The sequence below is a fragment of the Pseudophryne corroboree genome, chromosome 8, assembly GCF_028390025.1.
Source record: "Pseudophryne corroboree isolate aPseCor3 chromosome 8, aPseCor3.hap2, whole genome shotgun sequence".
Lineage (NCBI taxonomy): Eukaryota > Metazoa > Chordata > Amphibia > Anura > Myobatrachidae > Pseudophryne > Pseudophryne corroboree.
The window spans coordinates 65,179,354-65,203,334 of NC_086451.1; the positions used below are offsets into that span (position 1 = coordinate 65,179,354).

Genomic DNA, 23,981 nt, shown 5'->3' on the forward strand with positions numbered 1-23,981 from the left:
AGGCTGAGGCGATTGCTGGTCGTAGTATAACACCAGTATGTGTGTATATACTTTTTAGGATATTTTTCAGCTTCCTATCAGCTGGCTCCTTGAGGGCGGCCGTATCTGGAGACGGTAACGCCACTTGTTTTTATAAGCGTGTGAGCGCCTTATCCACCCTAAGGTGTGTTTCCCAACTCGCCCTCACTTCTGGCGGGAAAAGGTATACCTCCAATAATTTTCTATCGGAGGAAACCCACGTATCATCACACCCTTTAATTTATCTGATTCAGGAAAAACTACAAGTAGATTATTCCCACCCTACATAATACCCTTATTTGTGGTACTTGTAGTATCAGAAATATGTAACACCTCCTTCATTGCCCTTAACATGTAACGTGTGGCCCTAAAGGAAAATACGTTTGTTTCTTCACCGTCGACACTGAAGTCAGTGTCCGTGTCTGTGTCTGTGTCGACCAACTGAGGTAAATGGGCGTTTTTACAAGCCCCTGACGGTGTCTGAGACGCCTGGACAGGTACTAATTTGTTTGCCGGCCGTCTCATGTCGTCAACCGACCTTGCATCGTGTTGACATTATCACGTAATTCCTAAATAAGCCATCCATTCCGGTGTCGACTCCCTAGAGAGTGACATCACCAATACAGGCAATTTGCTCCGCCTCCTCACCAACATCGTCCTTCTACATGTCGACACACACGTACCGACACACAGCACACACACAGGGAATGCTCTGATAGAGGACAGGACCCCACTAGCCCTTTGGGGAGACAGAGGGAGAGTTTGCCAGCACACACCAAAAACGCTATAATTATACAGGGACAACCCCTTATACAAGTGTTTTCCCTTATAGCATTTTCACATATGTAATCATATCGCCAAATAAGTGCCCCCCCTCTCTGTTTTAACCCTGTTTCTGTAGTGCAGTGCAGGGGAGAGCCTGGGAGCCTTCCTCACAGCAGAGCTGAGCAGGAAAATGGCGCCGTGTGCTGAGGAGAATAGGACCCGCCCCCTTTAACGGCGGGCTCTTCTCCCGGAGTTTGTGAGATCTGGCAGGGGTTAAATACATCCATATCGCCTCAAGGGCTATATGTGATGTATTTTAGCCATAAAAAAGGTATAATACATTGCTGCCCAGGGCGCCCCCCCCAGCGCCCTGCACCCTCAGTGACCGCTGGTATGAAGTGTGCTGACAACAATGGCGCACAGCTGCAGTGCTGTGCGCTACCTTATGAAGACTGAAAGTCTTCTGCCGCCTGTTTCTGGACCTCTGGACCTCTTCAACTTCGGCATCTGCAAGGGGGGTCGGCGGCACGGCTCCGGGACGAACCCCAGGGTGAGACCTGTGTTCCGACTCCCTCTGGAGCTAATGGTGTCCAGTAGCCTAAGAAGCAAATCCATCCTGCACGCAGGTGAGTTTACTTCTCTCCCCTAAGTCCCTCGTAGCAGTGAGCCTGTTGCCAGCAGGACTCACTGAAAATAAAAAAACCTAACTTAAACTTTTATTCTAAGCAGCTCAGGAGAGCCACCTAGATTGCACCCTTCTCGGCCGGGCACAAAAATCTAACAGAGGCTTGGAGGAGGGTCATAGGGGGAGGAGCCAGTGCACACCACCTGATCCTAAAGCTTTTATTATTGTGCCCTGTCTCCTGCGGAGCCGCTAAACCCCATGGTCCTGACGGAGTCCCCAGCATCCACTTAGGACGTTAGAGAAATAACGAGCGAACAACTCGGAATGACCCCCATAGACCATAGATGTGCGTTTATTCGCACTTCTACAATCCATGCTGAATTAGGGCCTGTGGGGTCATTCCGAGTTGATCGTAGCTGTGCTTAATTTAGCACAGCTACGATCATTCACACTGACATGCGGGGGGGACGCCCAGCACAGGGGTAGTCCGCCCCGCATGTCAGTACCGCCCCCCTACCCCACCCCGCAGAAGTGCAAAGGCTTTTGCACTTCAAGAGTAGCTCCCGTTCAGCGCAGCTTTAGCATGCTGGGCGGGAGCTACTCGTCACCCCTCGGCCCGCAGCGGCTGCGTGTGATGTCACGCAGCTGCCGCGGACCACCCCCCCATCGGCCCGGACACGCCTGCGCCGTCCACCCCCCTCCCGCCCAGCGACCGCCTCTGCATCAGAGGCGATCGCTAGGAAATGACGGCTGCCATGCGCTGGCGCACTGCGGCGCCGGCGCAGTTCCGACCCGATCGCTGCACTGCGAGAAACTACAGCGAGCAATCGGGTCGAATTGACCCCCTGTATCTGTTGCAGCAACTGCTACTGCGTCTCTATGCTAATGCCGCGACTGATGGGCTTCCTACTGAGATGCCCACCGGTTCCAAGAGATGCAACATTGGATACTGCACCAGCCCTGTGGAGTCGGAGAAGCTTTGGGTATGTGACGTTCGGAATCCTGGTGGTCAGCATAATAACGCCTAGATCCCGACCGCCAGAATGCCGACAGGGGGGCGAGCGCAACGAAGCCCCTTGCGGGATCGCTGTGCTCGCAATGCTGCGGGCACAGTGGCTTGCTGCGCTCACCACACGTTCTATTCCCACTCCATGGGTGTCGTGGACACCCATGAGTGGGAATAGGCCTCAGTCCCCTGTCGGCATTCTGGCGGTCGAGGATCCCAAATGCCGGTTTTGTAACTACATCCCTCGGAGAATGTCTATTTCTACTTGGCCCTGGTGTTAGTGCAGCCGTCTGCTGACCATGACGCACCTGACGGGTGACGGGTGCGTGGCACTCTCAAAGTCATGTGACCGATGGGGTCACGGGGGATATATTTTCATTATGGGCTCACTTTGACTATTGCTGGAAGATGGCAGAGTATTAGGCTCCCATCTTTGCTCCTGAATACTTGTGTGAATTCAGACTGTGCATTCTCCTGTGGATGACCCTTGGCTTGACCTTGTTTCTGACATATACCCTGTGGCATAGCCATGACATCAAGTGTAACAGACGTTAGCTTGCTGACTTCTCTCAGAGTATATTTCCACTAGTTAGGAATCAGTACGTGGGCGTACCGGGGTGTAGCAGGACCCAAACCTCCTTTCAGGGGCTCCTAGTGAAACTCAGTCCTCACCTCTGATACTGGCAGCACAAATACTATTTTACAGTAAAACAATCTAAAACTCCCAAAGAGCTTTGACAGTAAGTTTACATATGAGAATAAGAGAAAATTATTTGGGTTGCAACTGGTTCTAGAAGTATAAACATCCTAATGATACTTGGTGGACCCCTTCATTCAAAGTAAAGCATTCATTACCTCTAATACCAAGAAATAATGACACGGAGACTTGAATTTGGCAGAAAAATTGCTAGCTATTTATTATACCCTAACCATAAGCAAACCTGTAATTGAAAATTTTGTTTAACATGCCGATACAGCCGGCATATGGTGGCAGAAAAAAGAACGGCTCTATTGAACTGACTCTAACCTTAAAATGTTAAAATTCAAAACTATCCTAATTTAAATACAAACTATCAAATCGGTAATAGGTGCCCAACTCAACCCCCACAGTGACTACCCACCCTGATGGGTGCCTGCCGCTGCCCCCGGACGGGTGGTCGAGCGGCCCTAAAAGTCGATGGAGGTGAGTGCACCTAAACCACACCAAACTGTAAATCACTACAGCTAACAATACAAACTACAACCTGACGTTCTTTTCCGCCAAATAAATAGCCAACGAGAAACCAGCCAACAATTCAACGCCAAGGCACTCCGTGCCAGAGCCTCTACCAACAGGGCGGGAGGGCGGGAAGGCAATTCAGCAACAAGAGAGAGCAAAATGGCCTAGCATTCCCTATATATATTAACCCTCCTCTTTTTCCAAAGGCTGTACTTTCCTCACAGCTAGGTCCACCCCTCACAGGATGTTTAACTCTTTCCTTTCCTATGCAGTCAATTCTCTCTCCTTCTTTTACATAATATTTAACACTCTCGTAGACTATAAGCTCTTATGAGCAGGGCCCTCCACCCACTTTGTTATCAATCTGAACTAGCCCATGCACAGTCAGTGGCTCTGATCCTTTCTGTTCATTGAATGCTACTGTTAGTAAGAGCTGGGTATGAAATCCTGGCAATCTGTATTCTGGTGGTCAGGATGCCAATAGCAGCATCCTGACAATCAAAATCGGTAAGTCTTTAAACCCCACCCCTAACCTACCCCTCCAGTAGCCTAACCCTAACCGTCCCCTCCCACAGCCCAACCCTAACCACCCCCGCGCCTAACCCTACCCTAGTTCCCAAACCTTAAACCCCAATACTTACCTGCGAGATCTGGCGGGATCCTGAGTTGTAAAGAAATCTCACTGGCTGATTTTTCCCCTTTTACTGTCTGTATGTTTGTATTGTCTGTGGGGGGAATTCAAATCTTATCCCACCTCCTATCTCTCGTCTACAGTGATGTAAGATAGAGGGGCGATATTCAAATGGCCCCCATTATCGCGCTGATTGCGCCCATTACAGTCGGGTTTAGGCACTCAAAGCACCTAAACCCGACTAAAGTAATAGGCCCAATTGTGAAAAGCCCCTTTTGGGCGCTCAAACGGGTCTCTTTACGCGCATTTCAGCTCGCGTAAAGCGAGCAGAAATTTAACTTGTCACACCTGTCGGCAGTAACATTAGAATACTGCCGGCGGGTGCATTCACGGACTGGAGGGGGGGGGGAGGGGGAGAACATTTGAATGCGGCCCTGTGTGCTCTATTGTAAATTTACCTGTACAAAATAAGGAATATTGGCCCTCATTCCGAGTTGTTCGCTCGCTAGCTGCTTTTAGCAGCATTGCACACGCTAGGCCGCCGCCCTCTGGGAGTGTATCTTAGCTTAGCAGAATAGCGAACGAAAGATTAGCAGAACTGCTGCTAAATAATTATTTGCAGTTTCTGAGTAGCTCCAGACCTACTCAGTCAGCTCAGATCAGCTCAGTCCGTTTAGTTCCTGGTTTGACGTCACAAACACGCCCTGCGTTCGGCTAGCCACTCCCCCGTTTCTCCAGACACTCCCGCGTTTTTCCCTGGCACACTCCCGGAAAACGCTCAGTTACCACCCAGAAACGCCCATTTCCTGTCATTCCCCGATCAGCAGTGCGACTGAAAAGCGCTGCAGGAACACCAGCAAATCTACTAAGTTTTGTGTTAAATAGCTTAGCGCATGCGCTCTGCGTACCATGCGCATGCGCAGTTAGCAACAAATCGCAGCATAGCGCAACGAGCGAACAACTCGGAATGACCCCCATAGGGTCTAAGGGTTGGTCTATGGCTATGCAGACTGGACATAGCAGTAGAGGTGCAGGCGTTATGGTTTTGCACCTACGAGCTAGCAACTGACGCCAAATACACCCCACAACATGTCTGCATTTTCCCAACCACTCACTGTAAACTCCCCGTTAACACATCCAAATGGTCACTTCCTGTCAGTCACATTTCCATGAAATTCTCAATGCGGGCGAGAATGCAGCGGCACCTTCGTGCATTCGCCTTGCGATTGCAGCACATGTGCAGTCTTTCAATAATTGCTCCGTTGCGTGAACATCTGCCGTTGCGAACACACATAAATTAGGCCCTTACTTGCTTTATTCTCAACTCAGAATTAGACCCAATGTACCGATCAGGCATGTCCCATCCACCACTGCTCTACTCGTACCTACTATGGTGTGCAGTGTGCACGCCATTGAAATGGTGCTTATAGGGGATGGAATGAGACGGGGGGCGCTGGGAGTGCTGGACACCACCCCATTACATATGACTATCTCCACTTCCCGTGCGCGTATTTGCCAACATAAAAAGTTGTAAGTTTCAGATTACCTTCAGGGTTATCATAGGTTCAAGAACTACGTCATGCTGTTCAATATAAATTCAAATTGACAGTTTGCTGTGACAGGCAATAAAAGATACACCCCAAAATATCAGAGCATGTAATTATTCAACATGTGCAGGCGTCAGGGTGTACTTATTAAACATTGCGGACATTATGGTAGGGATAACTAACAAGCATTTACAAACACCAGGGTGTATTTGGCAAACAGTTGCAGACATGAAGGAGGTACAGTACTTGGCAAGCATATATAAACACTAGGGAATATTTGGTATACATACACTGACGGTAGGGTGTACTTAATAAACCTCTACAGAAACTGCAGGGTATTTAATAAACACACTGTGTAAGGGACTGACACAGATTTACACGTACAGCAGTGTGCTGGAATTACTGTACAGGCTCTGAACATGACAGCATGCTGGAGAGTTGAACGCATTGCGAATGTATCGATCACTTACGACCAGAGATGTAACGGGGTGACGTGCTGTGTTCTCATGTAAGCTTAGTAAGGGCATGCAACGGGTGTGGTATTGAAGACCGACCACACTTAGGTCAACAGTGTCTAGGTCGACCACTATTGGTCGACAGTAACTAGGTCGACAGGGTCTCTAGGTCGACATGGTCTAGGTCTACAGGTCAAAAGGTCAACATGAGTTTTGTAATGTTTTTTGGTGTCATTCTCACCGTACAGTGACCGGGAACCCCAATTAGTGCACCGTGTCCCCACGCAAGGCTCGCTTCACTCGCCATGCTTCGGGCAAGGTGACTGGCTGCGCTTGGCACAGGTTACCGTTCCCAATCAATGTCCACGTGGATCATAAAGTATGAAAAAGTAAAAAAAAAACTAATTTTTATTTTAAAACTCATGTCAACCTTTCGACCTAGAAACCCTGTCGACCTAGTTACTGTCGACCAATAATGGTTGACCTAGACACTGTCGACCTAAGTCTTGTCAACCTAGAGACCGGATACCCATGCAACTATGGGGTCTATGTACTAAGCCTTGAAGAGAGATAAAGTGGACAGAGATAAAGTACCATCCAGCTCCTGTAATTTTTTTTTCTTCAAAAAAGCCTGTAACGTGGCAGCAAGGAGCTGATTGGCTGGTACTATGTATGAGAACCAATAACTCAAGGGGGATAATTAAATGAAAAGCGTTCATTTTAGATTTTACAGCTGGTAGCTGTAACCCGAACATCGCAGCCTAGTGTCAGCATGCGCACTCCTGCAACCCTGTGCAGTAATTCTACATTGCGCAACTTGGGGCAAACGCATGAAAAAATGAGGAAATCTCCCTGAACTCCAGAAAAGTGGCAAATTATGTTGGATAAGAGTACAGAAGACCATTAGTGACCATAAGCAAAATATTTCAACAGTTGCCAAATGGCTGATTTTTACTTTTTCTTTTGTATTAACGGTGGGAAAATGAAGTATGTAAGTGTTTTTCACGCAACTAAAGGCTCTAGATTAATTTGGGGTACAGAAAAAAAGTCTGTAATGTGATTTTTTTTTTAACAAGTTTCTAAAATATTGCAAAGCACTTGTAACTTCCATCCAAGAGCCTGGTTCATAGATTTATATAAATTCAACAGTTACATAAATCAATAATGTTTAGTCATCTGCACGTGCGCAGGATCTGCCCTATGCATGTGCAATTCTGATCCTGTGATGTCGCTTGCAGTGCCCCAAAAGCCACAGCACGGCTGACATTGTTTAGAAAATGAGGCATACTTGCCTACTCTCCCGGAACGGCCGGGAGGCTCCCGAAAATCGGGTGGCCCACCTAGCCGCCAGCACAAGTGGACAAATCTGCCGGAATATTGCTGCCCCAACCACTTCCTCCAGTGAAGACGTAGTTCGCCCTGAATCGTGTCATCATAGCCACAACCCTGCTGTGCAATGCCGGCAATCTTGGCATCGTAGAGCGGGGGGCATGGCTACAGTGACACAATCACAGTAGCCACGCCCCAGAACCAGCCTCACCCCATCTCCAATGACTGGTCATGTCCAAATCCTCCCCCCCCCCATACTGCTCTGTTCCATGCTACCCTGGCTGCCCTCTCCTGAAATGGGCGGCCGGCATGTCGGCAACTATGAAATGAGGACGTGTCAGCCCCAGTTTCTGGGCGTATCAAAATTAGTGACTGCCTCATTGAATGCAGATTCAATGGCCCTGGTAGCGCAAATTTGCCGAGCATATTGAGTAACCTGAGGGTTACTCAGATGCCCGATGTTCACACAGATGATCCCATTCTACGTATTGTATACATGATTAATTTACAACAAATTATAATATCAAGACATGGCCTATTCTGTTACCCATGGCAACCACTTAGCAACCATCTGTGATATCACAGCCAGTGCATCACTCCTGGTCTTAGCGCTATAATATACCACCCTTCTCATGCCTCCCTGACCAACACATGGTAAGAGGCAGAGGAACAAGGCAGCACCCTAGGGGGGAAATATCGGAATCTGCCTACAGTATGCAAAGCCCATATGATCCACACATGAGAGACACAATAAGGTGGGAGGGATTATATTGGAGCACCATCCACAAGAGTACTGAAATTAATGGGATAATTACCAGCACAATCTATAATGTAACAGGATACATTCACTCACGCAACCAGCTTACACTGACCCTCCAGCTGAGCTACGATGGGACTTTCAAAAGGAAACATTGATCCCTACACAAGGGACATTAACATTGTCTTTCGAAGCAGCACAGGAAGATTGCTGGATGAAGCAGAACAATTGTGTCTGCGTCTAGGCTTTCTCACACATTTTCCCTTTACGTCGCCCTTGCGGCACAAAGAGATGAAAGACGTCAGATTGAATTTTCCTTTGTACTGCATTTTGCTCGGTTCAATGATAGATGACCAGAACAAAGCTCAGAGAGAGGGACTACTCTAGTTGTACTATAACCTTACTGGCCCTGAAGTGCCAATTCTGAAAACGTTTCCAAAGGTCATATCTGCAGTAAACTAAATAAACCAATCAAATACTTGCTTTCATTTTCTAAACTGTACTAGATCAATGGCCCTCATTCCGAGTTGATCGCTCGCTAGCTACCTTTAGCAGCTGTACAAACGCATAGTCGCTGCCGTCGCCACCCACGGGGGAGTGTATTTTTGCTTTTTAAGTGTGCGAATGCCTGTGCAGCCAAGCGGTTATAAAAACATTTTTTTGTACAGAACAAGACCAGCCCTGTAGTTACTTATTCTGTACGATGATTGCAGCGACAAAGGTCCCGGAATTGACGTCAGATACCCGCCCTGCAAAAGCCTGCGTTTTTCCAAACACTCCCTGAAAACGTTCAGTTGACACCCACAAACTCCAACTTCCTGTCAATCTACTTGCGATCGACTGTGCGAATGGAATCGTCGCTATAAGCAGTGCAAAACAACGATGCTCCTTGTACCCCTACGCCGCGCGTACGCATTGCGCCCCATACGCATGCATAGTTTTGCCATTTTTTTAAATCGCTTCGCAGCAAACATCGGCAGCTAGCGATCAACTCGGAATGACCCCCAATGTTTGCTAAAATATAATTGGTTACAATAGGCTATATTAACTTTATTTTTGAATAGGTTTACCTGTGTATAACTTTTAAATGATGTTCTGGCTGTGCTTCATAGCATAATTTTGTAATCCAATCTGCAAGGGTTATAGCAACTGCACCTCCTGATGCTATCATATGGCCTAATTCAGATCTGATCGCAGCAGCAAATTTGTCAGCAATTGGGCAAAACCATTTTTGCAGCCCTGCGATCAAATAGTCGCAGCCTACAGGGGGAGTGTACTTTAGCTGGGCATTTGTGGTTGTCAACTGACCGTTTTCAGGGAGTGTTTAGAAAAACGCAGGCGTGTCCAAGCGTTTGAAGGGAGGGTGTCTGACGTCAAATCCGGTCCTGAACAGCCTGATGTGATCGCAGTGGCTGAGTAAGTCCTGAGCTGCGCAGAGACTGCACAAAATCAGTTTGTGCATCTCTGCTACACATGCGTTCGCACACTTGCACAGCGAAAATACACTCCCCCTGTAGCGGGCGACTATCTGATCGCAGGGCTGCAAAAATCGCTACCCAGCGATCAGGTCTGAATTACCCCCATGGTTTTGCCCATTAGCTAACAAATTTGCTGCTGCGATCAGATCTGAATTACCCCCATAGTTAGACCTTCGTCATCAGTACTGTTATGCCAACTTGTCAGGCCTGCATAGTATGATCAGATCTATGGCTGTGCCTCCCTGACATTACCAATGCAGAAAACAGCAGTAAAAGTCTTGGCACATCTTTTTTTTTTACTTTACAGATAAGTTAATACTACTATTACTGACTACCTCAAGACTAAATCCTTCGCTTCATAAAAATAACTCCTACAGTTAAGGACAATGCTCATATTTTGTCACCTGGATTATTGTAATTGTGATACAGTATGTATGATATACATGGAACATACAAGGTAGACAACATAGGTACAAATGACGTGAGTCTTTCTTAACAGAGAGCTTACAATCTAGAATAAAAAGACTGCGCAAAGCAGGCTGAAGGAGCTAGTCAGTACAGATTGGAACAGGTGTGAGGGTGTACCAGATCGGAGCTTCTAGTAAATAGGTTTTCAGAAAGCATTTAATGATTTGAATTCTGGGGGAGAGTCTGATCAGGCATGGTAAGGGATTCCATAGGCAGCACGGGAGAAGTCTCGTGGGTGGGAGTGAGAGGCTAGTATTTCCAGATGAGATCTGAGATGTATGACCTAGTCGTGTTATTGAGGGTTTGTATATGAGGGTAATTTGATTTGTATTCTAGAGGAAACGATGAGCTAGAATAGGGATTTGCAGAATGGAGCAGCTAGACAGGGAGATCGGTATTGCCACAGCTATTTAGGATGGATTGCCGTGGGGACAAATGGTTGAGGGAAATTCAGATAGGAGATTGCTGTAATCAAGACAGGAGGTGATGAGAGAACGTGTAAGAGTGACTCCTCGTTAAGTAAGGGGCATGCTATGGCTATATTTTGGTGGTAGAGGTGACATGACTGCTAGAGAAACTGGATGTTAGGTGTAAAGGAGCAACTTGTGTCAAAGATTGCATTAGTAATATGGCAATATGGTAGATTTATTTAAAAAATGAGTTATACAACAGGTTAGGATGGGGAAGTAAGCTGAATTCAGTCTCATACAATGGGTTAGAAAGAGGGAAGTAGGCAGAATTAAGTCTCATACAATAGGTGAAGGCAGTCGAAGTAGACAGAATTCAGACTCATGCAGCGGGTTAGTATGGGGGAAGTAGGTAGAATTCAGTCTCATGCAGCAGGATAGTATGGGGAAGTAGGCAGAATTCAGTCTCAAAACAGGTTAGGACAGGGGTAGTAGGCAGAATTCAGTCTCATACAACAGGTCAGGACAGGGGAAGTAGGCGGAATTCAGCCTCACAACAGAATAGGACAGGGAAGTAGGTGGCATTCAGTCTCATACAATAGGTTAGGACGGGGGAAGTAGGTAGAATTCAGTCTCATGCAGCAGGATAGTATGGGGGAAGTAGGCAGAATTCAGGCTCAAAACAGGTTAGGACAGTGGTAGTAGGCAGAATTCAGTCTCATACAACAGGTCAGGACAGGGGAAGTAGTCGGAATTCAGTCTCATACAATAGGTTAGGACGGGGGAAGTAGGCGGAATTCAGTCTCGTACAACAGGTTAGGATGGGGAAGTAGACGGAATTCAGTCTCATACAACAGGTTAGGACAGGGGAATTCCGTTTACAAAATACTTTTACATTCATGCTGCAAAAAATTAACAGGTAGTTTCTTTGTAACTTGGTGCATGTAATACACTGATACTATTGTGATCTAAATGTGTTTCTTGTACGGTACAATAAACAAATACTAACATTTTTAATGATCTGTGTTAGAGACTAGAGGAATGCTAGAAGAATAATTAGTCAAACCTTAGTTCATGCCTGTCAGAGATAACATTTCAGAACTGTGAGTTCTCTTTCTGTACTTAGTATGCAAACCCTATAGTGTATTTCTCTGACGTCCTAGTGGATGCTGGGACTCCGTCAGGACCATGGGGAATAGCGGCTCCGCAGGAGACAGGGCACAAAAGTAAAAGCTTTAGGATCAGGTGGTGTGCACTGGCTCCTCCCCCTATGACCCTCCTCCAAGCCTCAGTTAGATTTTTGTGCCCGGCCGAGAAGGGTGCAATCTAGGTGGCTCTCCTAAAGAGCTGCTTAGAGTAAAAGTTTTGTTAGGTTTTTTTATTTTCAGTGAGTCCTGCTGGCAACAGGCTCACTGCATCGAGGGACTTAGGGGAGAGAAGTGAACTCACCTGCGTGCAGGATGGATTGGCTTCTTAGGCTACTGGACACCATTAGCTCCAGAGGGAGTCGGAACACAGGTCTCACCCTGGGGTTCGTCCCGGAGCCGCGCCGCCGACCCCCTTGCAGATGCCGAAAAGTGAAGAGGTCCAGAAACCGGCGGCAGAAGACTTTTCAGTCTTCATAAGGTAGCGCACAGCACTGCAGCTGTGCGCCATTGTTGTCAGCACACTTCATAGCAGCGGTCACTGAGGGTGCAGGGCGCTGGGGGGGGCGCCCTGGGCAGCAATGATAGTACCTTATTCTGGCTAAAAATACATCACATATAGCCCCTGGGGGCTATATGGATGTATTTAACCCCTGCCAGGTCTCAGAAAAACGGGAGAAGAAGCCCGCCGAAAAGGGGGCGGGGCCTGTTCTCCTCAGCACACAGCGCCATTTTCCCTCACAGAAATGCTGGTGGGAAGGCTCCCAGGCTCTCCCCTGCACGGCACTACAGAAACAGGGTTAAAACAGAGAGGGGGGGCACTTATTTGGCGATATGTATATATATATTAAAATGCTATAAGGGAAAAACACTTATATAAAGGTTGTCCCTGTATAATTATAGCGTTTTTGGTGTGTGCTGGCAAACTCTCCCTCTGTCTCCCCAAAGGGCTAGTGGGGTCCTGTCCTCTATCAGAGCATTCCCTGTGTGTGTGCTGTGTGTCGGTACGTGTGTGTCGACATGTATGAGGACGATGTTGGTGAGGAGGCGGAGCAATTGCCTGTAATGGTGATGTCACTCTCTAGGGCAGGGGTGTCAAACTCAAATTCATCGGGGGCCGCATCAGCAGTTTGGTCCCCATCAAAGGGCCGGTTGTATCTGTAGGTCTATCCAAAATTTACCGCTCCACCTGCCTTATATGTGCCCAGCCATCTGCCCCCTTTTAAAGTGCCCAGCCATGTGCCCCCTTTTATAGTGCACAGGTCCCCATTTTACACATTGCGGCAGGCACAGGTCCCCATTTTACACATTGCGGCAGGCACAGGTCCCCATTTTACACATAGCGGCAGGTACAGGTCCCCATTTTACACATTGTGGCAGGCACAGGTCCCCATTTTACACATAGCGGCAGGTACAGGTCCCCATTTTACACATTGTGGCAGGCACAGGTCCCCATTTTACACATTGTGGCAGGCACAGGTCCCCATTTTACACATAGCGGCAGGTACAGGTCCCCATTTTACACATTGTGGCAGGCACAGGTCCCCATTTTACACATTGTGGCAGGCACAGGTCCCCATTTTACACATAGCGGCAGGTACAGGTCCCCATTTTACACATTGTGGCAGGCACAGGTCCCCATTTTACACATTGTGGCAGGCACAGGTCCCCATTTTACACATTGTGGCAGGCACAGGTCCCCATTTTACACATAGCGGCAGGTACAGGTCCCCATTTTACACATTGTGGCAGGCACAGGTCCCCATTTTACACATAGCGGCAGGTACAGGTCCCCATTTTACACATTGTGGCAGGTGGTGGAAGGAGGGAGAGAGAGAGAAAGAGAGGAAGGGAGAGGGGCTGACTTACATTTGAAGCGGTTCTCGCCGCTCTTCAGCCGCCTCTCCCTCCTCGTCTGCGCGGCTCCCTTCTCCCTCCTCCGACGGGGTTTCGTTGAATGACGCGTTTGCGCCGTGACGTCACGACGCAATCGCGTCATTCCGCGAAACCCCGCCCCCCCCCGAGCTGGGCACTCGGGAGAAGGGGGTTTCATGGCGGCGGCACCGCGGGCCATCAGACGAGGTCTGGCGGGCCGGATTTGGCCCGCGGGCCTTGTCTTTGACACCCCTGCTCTAGGGAGTCGACACCGGAATGGATGGCTTATTTAAGGAATTACGTGATAATGTCAACACGCTGCAAGGTCGGTTGACGACATGAGACGGCCGGCAAACCAATTAGTACCTGTCCAGGCGTCTCAAACACCGTCAGGGGCGTTAAAACGTCCTTTTACCTCAGTCGGTCGACACAGACACGGACACTGACTCCAGTGTCGACGGTGAAGAAACAAACGTATTTTCCTTTAGGGCCACACGTTACTTGTTAAGGGCAATGAAGGAGATGTTACATATTTCTGATACTACAAGTACCACAAAAAAGGGTATTATGTGGAGTGTGAAAAAACTACATGTGGTTTTTCCTGAATCAGATAAATTAAATGAAGTGTGTGATGATGCGTGGGTTTCCCCCGATAGAAAATTATTGGCGGTATACCCTTTCCCGCCAGAAGTTATGGCGCGTTGGGAAACACCCCTTAGGGTGGATAAGGCGCTCACACGCTTATCAAAACAAGTGGCGTTACCGTCTCCAGATACGGCCGCCCTCAAGGAGCCAACTGATAGGAGGCTGGAAAATATCCTAAAAAGTATATACACACATACTGGTGTTATACTGCGACCAGCGATCGCCTCAGCCTGGATGGGCAGCGCTGGGGTGGCTTGGTCGGATTCCCTGACTGGAAATATTGATACCCTTGACAGGGACAGTATTTTATTGACTATAGAGCATTTAAAGGATGCATTTCTATATATGCGAGATGCACAGAGGGATATTTGCACTCTGGCATCAAGAGTAAGTGCGATGTCCATATCTGCCAGAAGATGTTTATGGACACGACAGTGGTCAGGTGATGCAGATTCCAAACGGCACATGGAAGTATTGCCGTATAAAGGGGAGGAGTTATTTGGGGTCGGTCCATCGGATCTGGTGGCCACGGCAACAGCTGGAAAATCCACCTTTTTACCCCAAGTCACATCTCAGCAGAAAAAGACATCGTCTTTTCAGCCTCAGTCCTTTCGTCCCCATAAGGGAAGAAGACTGCAGCAGGCAGCCCATTCCCAGGAACAGAAGCCTTCCACCGCTTCTGCCAAGTCCTCAGCATGACGCTGGGGCCGTACAAACAGGTGCGGTGGGGGGTCGTCTCAAGAGTTTCAGCACGCAGTGGGCTTACTCGCAAGTGGACCCCTGGATCCTACAAGTAGTATCCCAGGGGTACAGATTGGAAATTCGAGACGTCTCCTCCTCGCAGGTTCCTGAAGTTTGCTTTACCAACGTCTCCCTCCGACAGGGAGGCAGTATTGGAAACAATTCACAAGCTGTATTCCCAGCAGGTGATAATCAAAGTACCCCTCCTACAACAAGGAAAGGGGTATTATTCCACACTATATTGTGGTACTGAAGCCAGACGGCTCGGTGAGACCTATTCTAAATCTGAAATATTTGAACACTTACATACAAAGGTTCAAATCAAGATGGAGTCACTCAGAGCAGTGATAGCGAACCAGGAAGAAGGGGACTATATGGTGTCCCTGGACATCAAGGATGCTTACCTCCATGTCCCAATTTGCCCTTCTCACCAAGGGTACCTCAGGTTCGTGGTACAAAACTGTCACTATCAGTTTCAGACGCTGCCGTTTGGATTGTCCACGGCACCCCGGGTCTTTACCAAGGTAATGGCCGAAATGATGATTCTTCTTCAAAGAAAAGGCGTCTTAATTATCCCTTACTTGGACGATCTCCTGATAAGGGCAAGGTCCAGAGAACAGTTGGAGGTCGGAGTAGCACTATCTCAAGTAGTTCTACGACAGCACGGGTGGATTCTAAATATTCCAAAATCGCAGCTGTCTCCGACGACACGTCTGCTGTTCCTAGGGATGATTCTGGACACAGTCCAGAAAAAGGTGTTTCTCCCGGAGGAGAAAGCCAGGGAGTTATCCGAGCTAGTCAGGAACCTCCTAAAACCAGGCCAAGTGTCAGTGCATCAATGCACAAGGGTCCTGGGAAAAATGGTGGCTTCTTACGAAGCGATTCCATTCGGCAGATTCCACGCAAGAACTTTTCAGTGGGATCTGCTGGGAAAATGGTCCGGATCGCATCTTCAGATGCATCAGCGGATAACCCTGTCTCCAAGGACAAGGGTGTCTCTTCTGTGGTGGCTGCAGAGTGCTCATCTACTAAAGGGCCACAGATTCGGCATTCAGGACTGGGTCCTGGTGACCACGGATGCCAGCCTGAAAGGCTGGGGAGCAGTCACACAAGGAAAAAATTTCCAGGGAGTGTGATCAAGTCTGGAGACTTCTCTCCACATAAATATACTGGAGCTAAGAGCAATTTACAATGCTCTAAGCTTAGCAAGACCTCTGCTTCAAGGTCAGCCGGTATTGATCCAGTGGGACAACATCACGGCAGTCGCCCACGTAAACAGACAGGGCGGCACAAGAAGCAGGAGGACAATGGCAGAAACTGCAAGGATTCTTCGCTGGGCGGAAAATCATGTGATAGCACTGTCAGCAGTGTTCATTCCGGGAGTGGACAACTGGGAAGCAGACTTCCTCAGCACGACCTCCACCCGGGAGAGTGGGGACTTCATCGGGAAATCTTCCACATGATTGTGAACCGTTGGGAAAGACCAAAGGTGGACATGATGGCGTCCCGCCTGAACAAAAAACTGGACAGGTATTGCGCCAGGTCAAGAGACCCTCAGGCAATAGCTGTGGACGTTCTGGTAACACCGTGGGTGTACCAGTCGGTGTATGTGTTCCCTCCTCTGCTTCTCATACCTAAGGTACTGAGAATTATAAGACGTAGAGGAGTAAGAACTATACTCGTGGCTCCGGATTGGCCAAGAAGGACTTGGTACCCGGAACTTCAAGAGATGCTCACAGAGGACTCATGGCCTCTGCCGCTAAGAAGGGACTTGCTTCAGCAAGTACCATGTCTGTTCCAAGACTTACCGCGGCTGCGTTTGACGGCATGGCGGTTGAACGCCGGATCCTAAGGGAAAAAGGCATTCCGGAAGAGGTCATTCCTACCCTGGTCAAAGCCAGGAAGGAGGTGACCGCACAACATTATCACCACATGTGGCGAAAATATGTTGCGTGGTGTAAGGCCAGGAAGGCCCCACGAAGAAATTTCAACTCGGTCGATTCCTGCATTTCCTGCAAACAGGAGTGTCTATGGGCCTCAAATTGGGGTCCATTAAGGTTCAAATTTCGGCCCTGTCGATTTTCTTCCAGAAAGAATTGGCTTCAGTTCCTGAAGTCCAGAAGTTTGTCAAGGGAGTACTGCATATACAACCCCCTTTTGTGCCTCCAGTGGCACTGTGGGATCTCAACGTAGTTCTGGGATTCCTCAAATCACATTGGTTTAAACCGCTCAAATCTGTGGATTTGAAATATCTCACATGGAAAGTGACCATGATGTTGGCCCTGGCCTCGGCCAGGCGAGTGTCAGAATTGGCGGCTTTGTCTCACAAAAGCTCATATCTGATTGTCCATTCGGACAGGGCAGAGCTGCGGACTCGTCCCCAGTTTCTCCCTAAGGTGGTGTCAGCGTTTCACCTGAACCAGCTTATTGTGGTACCTGCGGCTACTAGGGACTTGGAGGACTCCAAGTTGCTAGATGTTGTCAGGGCCCTGAAAATATAGGTTTCCAGGACGGCTGGAGTCAGGAAAACTGACTTGCTGTTATCCTGTATGCACCCAACAAACTGGGTGCTCTTGCTTCTAAGCAGACGATTGCTAGTTGGAGGTGTAGTACAATTCAGCTTGCACATTCTGTGGCAGGCCTGCCACAGCCAAAATATGTAAATGCCCATTCCACAAGGAAGGTGGGCTCATCTTGGGCGGCTGCCCGAGGGGTCTCGGCTTTACAACTTTGCCGAGCTGCTACTTGGTCAGGAGCAAACACGTTTGCAAAATTCTACAAATTTGATACCCTGGCTGAGGAGGACCTGGAGTTCTCTCATTCGGTGCTGCAGAGTCATCCGCACTCTCCCGCCCGTTTGGGAGCTTTGGTATAATCCCCATGGTCCTGACGGAGTCCCAGCATCCACTAGGACGTCAGAGAAAATAAGAATTTACTTACCGATAATTCTATTTCTCGTAGTCCGTAGTGGATGCTGGGCGCCCATCCCAAGTGCGGATTGTCTGCAATACTTGTACATAGTTATTGTTACAAAAATCGGGTTATTATTGTTGTGAGCCATCTTTTCAGAGGCTCCGCTGTTATCATGCTGTTAACTGGGTTCAGATCACAGGTTGTACAGTGTGATTGGTGTGGCTGGTATGAGTCTTACCCGGGATTCAAAATCCTTCCTTATTGTGTACGCTCGTCCGGGCACAGTATCCTAACTGAGGCTTGGAGGAGGGTCATAGGGGGAGGAGCCAGTGCACACCACCTGATCCTAAAGCTTTTACTTTTGTGCCCTGTCTCCTGCGGAGCCGCTATTCCCCATGGTCCTGACGGAGTCCCAGCATCCACTACGGACTACGAGAAATAGAATTATCGGTAAGTAAATTCTTATTTTTTCTTGCTTCAACAAAAGTATTTCCTATCACATTCTGTGGTCACCGTTAAAGCTGTAACGTGGTGCTTAAGGCCCGTACATACTTGTCGATATATCGGCCGTTCTCTTGAACGGCCGATATATCGCGGGACCGTCGGCCAGTGTGTACGGCCGATAAGTCGGTGAACTCTGTCGTTCACAGACGTATCGCGTCGGCCGCGCAGCACAGCCGACGGCCAATATATCTATCGATATATTGGCGCGTCGCTGTGTGTTTACGGGGCGGTCGGCCGACCGCCCGTACACATGCTGCAGCGGCCGGCGGTGATTGACAGGTGAACTGGGCGGGCGTGTGTACATGCCCGCCCAGTTCATGACGTCAGTCCCCGGCGGATCGGGCATTGTGTATGCACAGCACACTACCCGATCCATCCATAGATATATCTGCAGATCAATTGATCTGCAGATATATCTATTAGTGTGTACCCACCTTTACAATTTCTTGAGGAAAAAAAAAAAAAGTGTTGCAAGGAACGAATGAAAAGTTACTCAGCACTTACTGTAAATTGTGCTAAATAGGCGGATAAGATTAGGGTAAAAAAGTCTACAGTTTGCAAGTGTTTGTAAGCTGATTGTACGCTGCTCAAAAAAATAAAGGGAACACTAAAATAACACATCCTAGATCTGAATGAATGAAATATTCTTATTAAATACTTTGTTCTTTACATAGTTGAATGTGCTGACAACAAAATCACACAAAAATTATCAATGGAAATCAGGAGCATGCCCAGGCGTTGTAGGGAGGTCATACAGGCACGTGGAGGCCACAGACACTACTGAGCCTCATTTTGACTTGTTTTAAGGACATTACATCAAAGTTGGATCAGCCTGTAGTGTGTTTTTCCACTTTAATATTGAGGGTGACTCCAAATCCAGACCTCCATGGGTTAATAAATTTGATTTCCATTGATAATTTCTGTGTGATTTTGTTGTCAGCACATCCAACTATGTAAAGAACAAAGTATTTAATAAGAATATTTCATTCATTCAGATCTAGGATGTGTTATTTTAGTGTTCCCTTTATTTTTTTGAGCAGTGTATATTCTCATTATCAGGTTTGGTTTCTATACCAAAGGAGGCCCAAAAAGGCATTCATATTCAGTGTCTACAGAATCACGTTATTTGATAGCAGGGTCTAGTAAAGTCTATTCTATATGAATGCAGGTGCATTTGTTTAAACTAATAACAAAATAAGAGAAATACTGATCAGATAGATTAAGGAATAAAAAGAGAACGAGAAAATCTTACCAGAAAACCATAATCCAAAAAATTTTGCAAATGAGAGGTGGACAAAAGTCATTATTGTTGTCTAGCAGTTTTGTTATATACACAGACTTAAGGTGGGTACACACTTAGCAATAAAGTAAACTATATCGCTCATTTTCCCCCTCCTGAGTGATACAGTTTACTATATCGGCCAGTGTGTATGCAGCCGACGACGAGCGATGCGCAGTTGTTAACGACCCTCAGTTTCGGCCGTGCATGCAGCTCAATTTGGACTCATTGTCCAAAGCATGCTCCGGCCGGCCGCGGCATGACGTCACTGTGCGATATCGAACAGTGTGTATGCCCAGCATCGAGCGGCCCGGTCCGGGTGGAGGAAACATGAAGGGATGCCACTTACCGAGCACATCACTTGGTGGGTACCCACCTTTAATGGCTAGCATTTCTTACAGTTCCTATGAGGATCTCTGCTAAACATTTTAATGAGAATGGCAGTTTAGGAAAAACCACGGCCATTTTTAAATGTATTTTTGTATAATGTATGTATGATGAAAAAACGCTTATACAGAAAACTTTAAGTCCCAAGCAATATGGCTAATAGATACCAGTGTGTATATATAAACATAATTAAAGTTTCATTTCTACCTTTCTTAATTAGCCAGGAACTATGGATAGCACAAATTGTTTTCAGACCTATGGATTATCTAGAGCTTTATTTGGTAGATTGTAATCCTCACGTCTAGCATGAAAATGACAAATATCTAAATGTTAAAACACAGCAGTTAATGACATCTAATCATGAAACCTTAATTTGACTAATGATGTATTATATTTTACAAATGCTTTGATGATAAAATAACCTTTATTTTTTCTCTCTCACCCCCTCCCCCAATTTTGTTTCTCCATCATTCCGTCATTAAATAATCATATGCTGTACAGTCATACCCATATTTTGGTCTTCCCACAAAGCCCTTATCTCTTTTTTCTCATCTTTTCCCACTCCCCTCTTTTTCCCCTCCTGCCACTTGACTACCCACCAAGCCTGGCCCCACTAAATATCACTGTTATTGGAAATGGAGCAGCACAGAAGGAGAAGGGGGCGCTGACCAAAGGCTAGTTGGAGCCGGCCTCCAACATGGCTAATGGCAGTGATTCCGAGGAGCTGTCTGGCTCACTTACCCAGTCAACAGCCATCTCCACCCACCTCAAGCTGGTGCTACTGGGTTTCATTATATGTGCCAGCTTGGCAGGCAACCTACTGGTTTCCCTGCTAGTGTTAAAAGACCGCTCCCTGCACAAGGCTCCTTACTACTTTTTGTTGGATCTCTGTCTTGCTGATGCTGTTAGATCATCTGCCTGCTTTCCATTTGTCCTGCTTTCCATCCGCAATGGCTCAGCCTGGGCCTACAGCCTATTAAGCTGCAAGGTTGTGGCCTTCATGGCAGTCCTGTTTTGCTTTCATGCTTCATTCATGCTCTTCTGTATTAGTGTTACTCGCTACATGGCCATTGCCCATCATCGATTCTATTCCAAGAGAATGACCCTCTGGACGTGCATTGCAGTTATATGCATGGTCTGGACACTTTCGGTTGCCATGGCCTTTCCACCAGTCTTTGATGTGGGTACTTACAAATTTATACGTGAAGAGGACCAATGCATATTTGAGCATCGATACTTTAAAGCCAATGATACCCTTGGATTTATGCTCATGCTGGCGGTGCTTATTGTTGCAACTCATATTGTCTATGCCAAACTACTCCTCTTTGAGTACCGCCATCGCAAAATGAAGCCGGTGCAGATGGTGCCAGCCATCAGCCAAAACTGGACATTCCATGGGCCAGGAGCCACAGGGCAGGCTGCTGCCAACTGGATTGCTGGATTTGGAAGGGGGCCAATGCCACCAACTTTGCTGGGTATACGTCAAAACACCCACACTGCCAACAGGCGTCTCTTGGGGATGGATGAGTTTAAAAGTGAAAAGAGGTTGGGACGGATGTTTTATGGGATTACCCTCAGCTTCTTGGTGCTGTGGTCACCCTACATTGTGGCCTGTTATTGGAGGGTGTTTGTGAAAACCTGCAGTATCCCTCATCGCTATTTGTCCACTGCAGTGTGGATGACTTTCACTCAGGCTGGGGTAAACCCTATAATGTGTTTCCTACTCAATAAAGACCTGAAGAGCTGCCTTCAGCTCCACATCCCATGCTGGAGGACGAAAGCCTTGCTACCCAGGGAGCCTTACTGCGTAATGTAACAAGGAAACCATTCCACTCCCAAACTCACACTAACCTCAGTGATTGGGAGTTGTGGATTTACATGACCAAGTTGGCACAATCGAGGAGTCGATATGTTGGACCAACTTAACAATGAGGAAAACACACAAAACAACAAGTTGAAAAGACTAAAGCCTTTTTAAAAAAAACAAAAACAAATAATGTTTCCTTTTTTTAGAGATGTAATTGGCAAAAGAAAGACTTGGCGGGTGGGGGGTTGGGAGGGGTGTGTGAGAATTTCTGGGATGTCTCTTTTTTTATTCCAGCTAGTGCATAAAGGGAGATTGGTGATGGCTGGGAGGGGGGTGGTGATGGAGGCAATGCAAAGTGCGTTTGGTGGGAGGGAAGGCTGACGGGAATTTATGTATTTGTTTATGGGCATATTTATTGAAATGGTTATAATGCCACTACTTGTATTAATGTCTTTTGATTGATACAAATGTGAGGGAATTTGCTTTCTAGTTTTTTTCTACTCCTTTAACAACTTTACGGCATATTCGCACTGGATGTAAAATGGCTATATACAACCAGCCATGATGAAATTCTGAAGGTACCCACACACAGCGTTTCATTGAATTGATATGATCTGTTCACAAACCAATCCTCTATGAATAATTTATATATGAACACAGAAAATTAAAAATCACCTTGGTATATTAGGCCTGACTCATGTTTGTACGTAAAGGGGAAAAAAGCACGTAACTTTGTGCCTGGAACAAACCATGTTGCTACGCAAGGGGAGCAAATACATTTATATTGTTTCTGTGCAGGGTAAATACAGGCTGCTTTTGGATGTAGCCCACAAATGTTAGACAGCTTTATTTTTACACTGCAATTTAGATTTCAGTTTAAATACACCCCACCCACATCTAGATCTCTCTGCACATGTTACATCTGCCCCACCTGCAGTGCAATATGGTTTTGCCCAGTTGCTTGCTTTTTTGCTTTACTTACAAACATGAATTGTACCTGAGCTGAAAAGCTGTTGTTTAATTATGATTGATCGACCTGCCCACACACACACAGCGAGGCAATGGTTACTAACACTGACCAATCTGAATGATTAAACTTTGATGACAAATATTTCTGGAAGACCTTTTTGCGTTAAGAACTTTCCAGTAAGATCTTCCATGTGCTACATTGTAGCGATAGACCTCATCAAATAAAATTGCATGGTAATATAACAAAAAAATAATGGTTGTGTGTGTGTAGGCACCTTAACTCAAATTACTATTTCATCCATTATATTAGGCTTTATAAAAGAAATATCAGTGAAGCATTAGAATGATGACATAACCACACCTAAAAGGCTCTCTAGCAACAAAGTATATTTTTCGTTAGTGATACTTTGCAAATATCAATTTCTGAAAAACCCTCTCTGCTTTTTGGTATTTTGTCAAGCCGACATTCATATGTGGCAAGGCAGTTTTTATCTCGACACTACGGAGCTGATTCAGAGTTGAAAGCAAGTCAGTTCTGCAGATGGATCTTGTGCTTTGCTCCGGAGCCGAGCGTGCCCATCTATGGGTGATTCCGAGTGATGCGAACCTTAGTTTCTCATCTCTACCGGAGGCTCAAAAGACGTAAGTGAGTGTCAGCATGTATGCTAGGTTTCTAGGGTATGCCCCAAAAAATGGTTTCTATACCTAGTTTGATATCTGCAAAGATATGCCTGTTTTCAGGGGAATCTCTTGCACCAAGATGGTGCAAGTGTTCTCTGATGAATACTATGAAACCATCTATAAGAATAGGGGTGGTGCGAAAGCTTAGATTAGTAGAAATGTCCATATTACTTGATAAGTACACTCACCTTTTCATTCCCATGGGCGGGAGCGTTAAATTCAAACCAATGTGGCTTAATAAGAAGGTTAAGGAACAAATGGATAAAAAGAGGCGTGCTTTTAAAGCGTTTAAATCCTGCATGAAGGCGGGGTCCTTCCAGTACTACAAGG

At 46.9% G+C, this 23,981-nt stretch overlaps 1 protein-coding gene across 1 annotated transcript in view; it reads left to right on the plus strand.

The window, feature by feature from the left end:
• Nucleotides 1-22,483, plus strand: part of GPR173 (G protein-coupled receptor 173) — a 38,173-nt gene extending 15,690 nt beyond the window's left edge. The window contains exon 2 of the mRNA XM_063936547.1: nt 20,696-22,483. Coding sequence (XP_063792617.1) covers nt 20,892-22,010 — 1,119 coding nt within the window. The 5' untranslated portion in view covers nt 20,696-20,891 and the 3' untranslated portion in view covers nt 22,011-22,483. The remainder of the gene's footprint in view (nt 1-20,695) is intronic.
• Nucleotides 22,484-23,981: the final 1,498 nt, after the last annotated feature.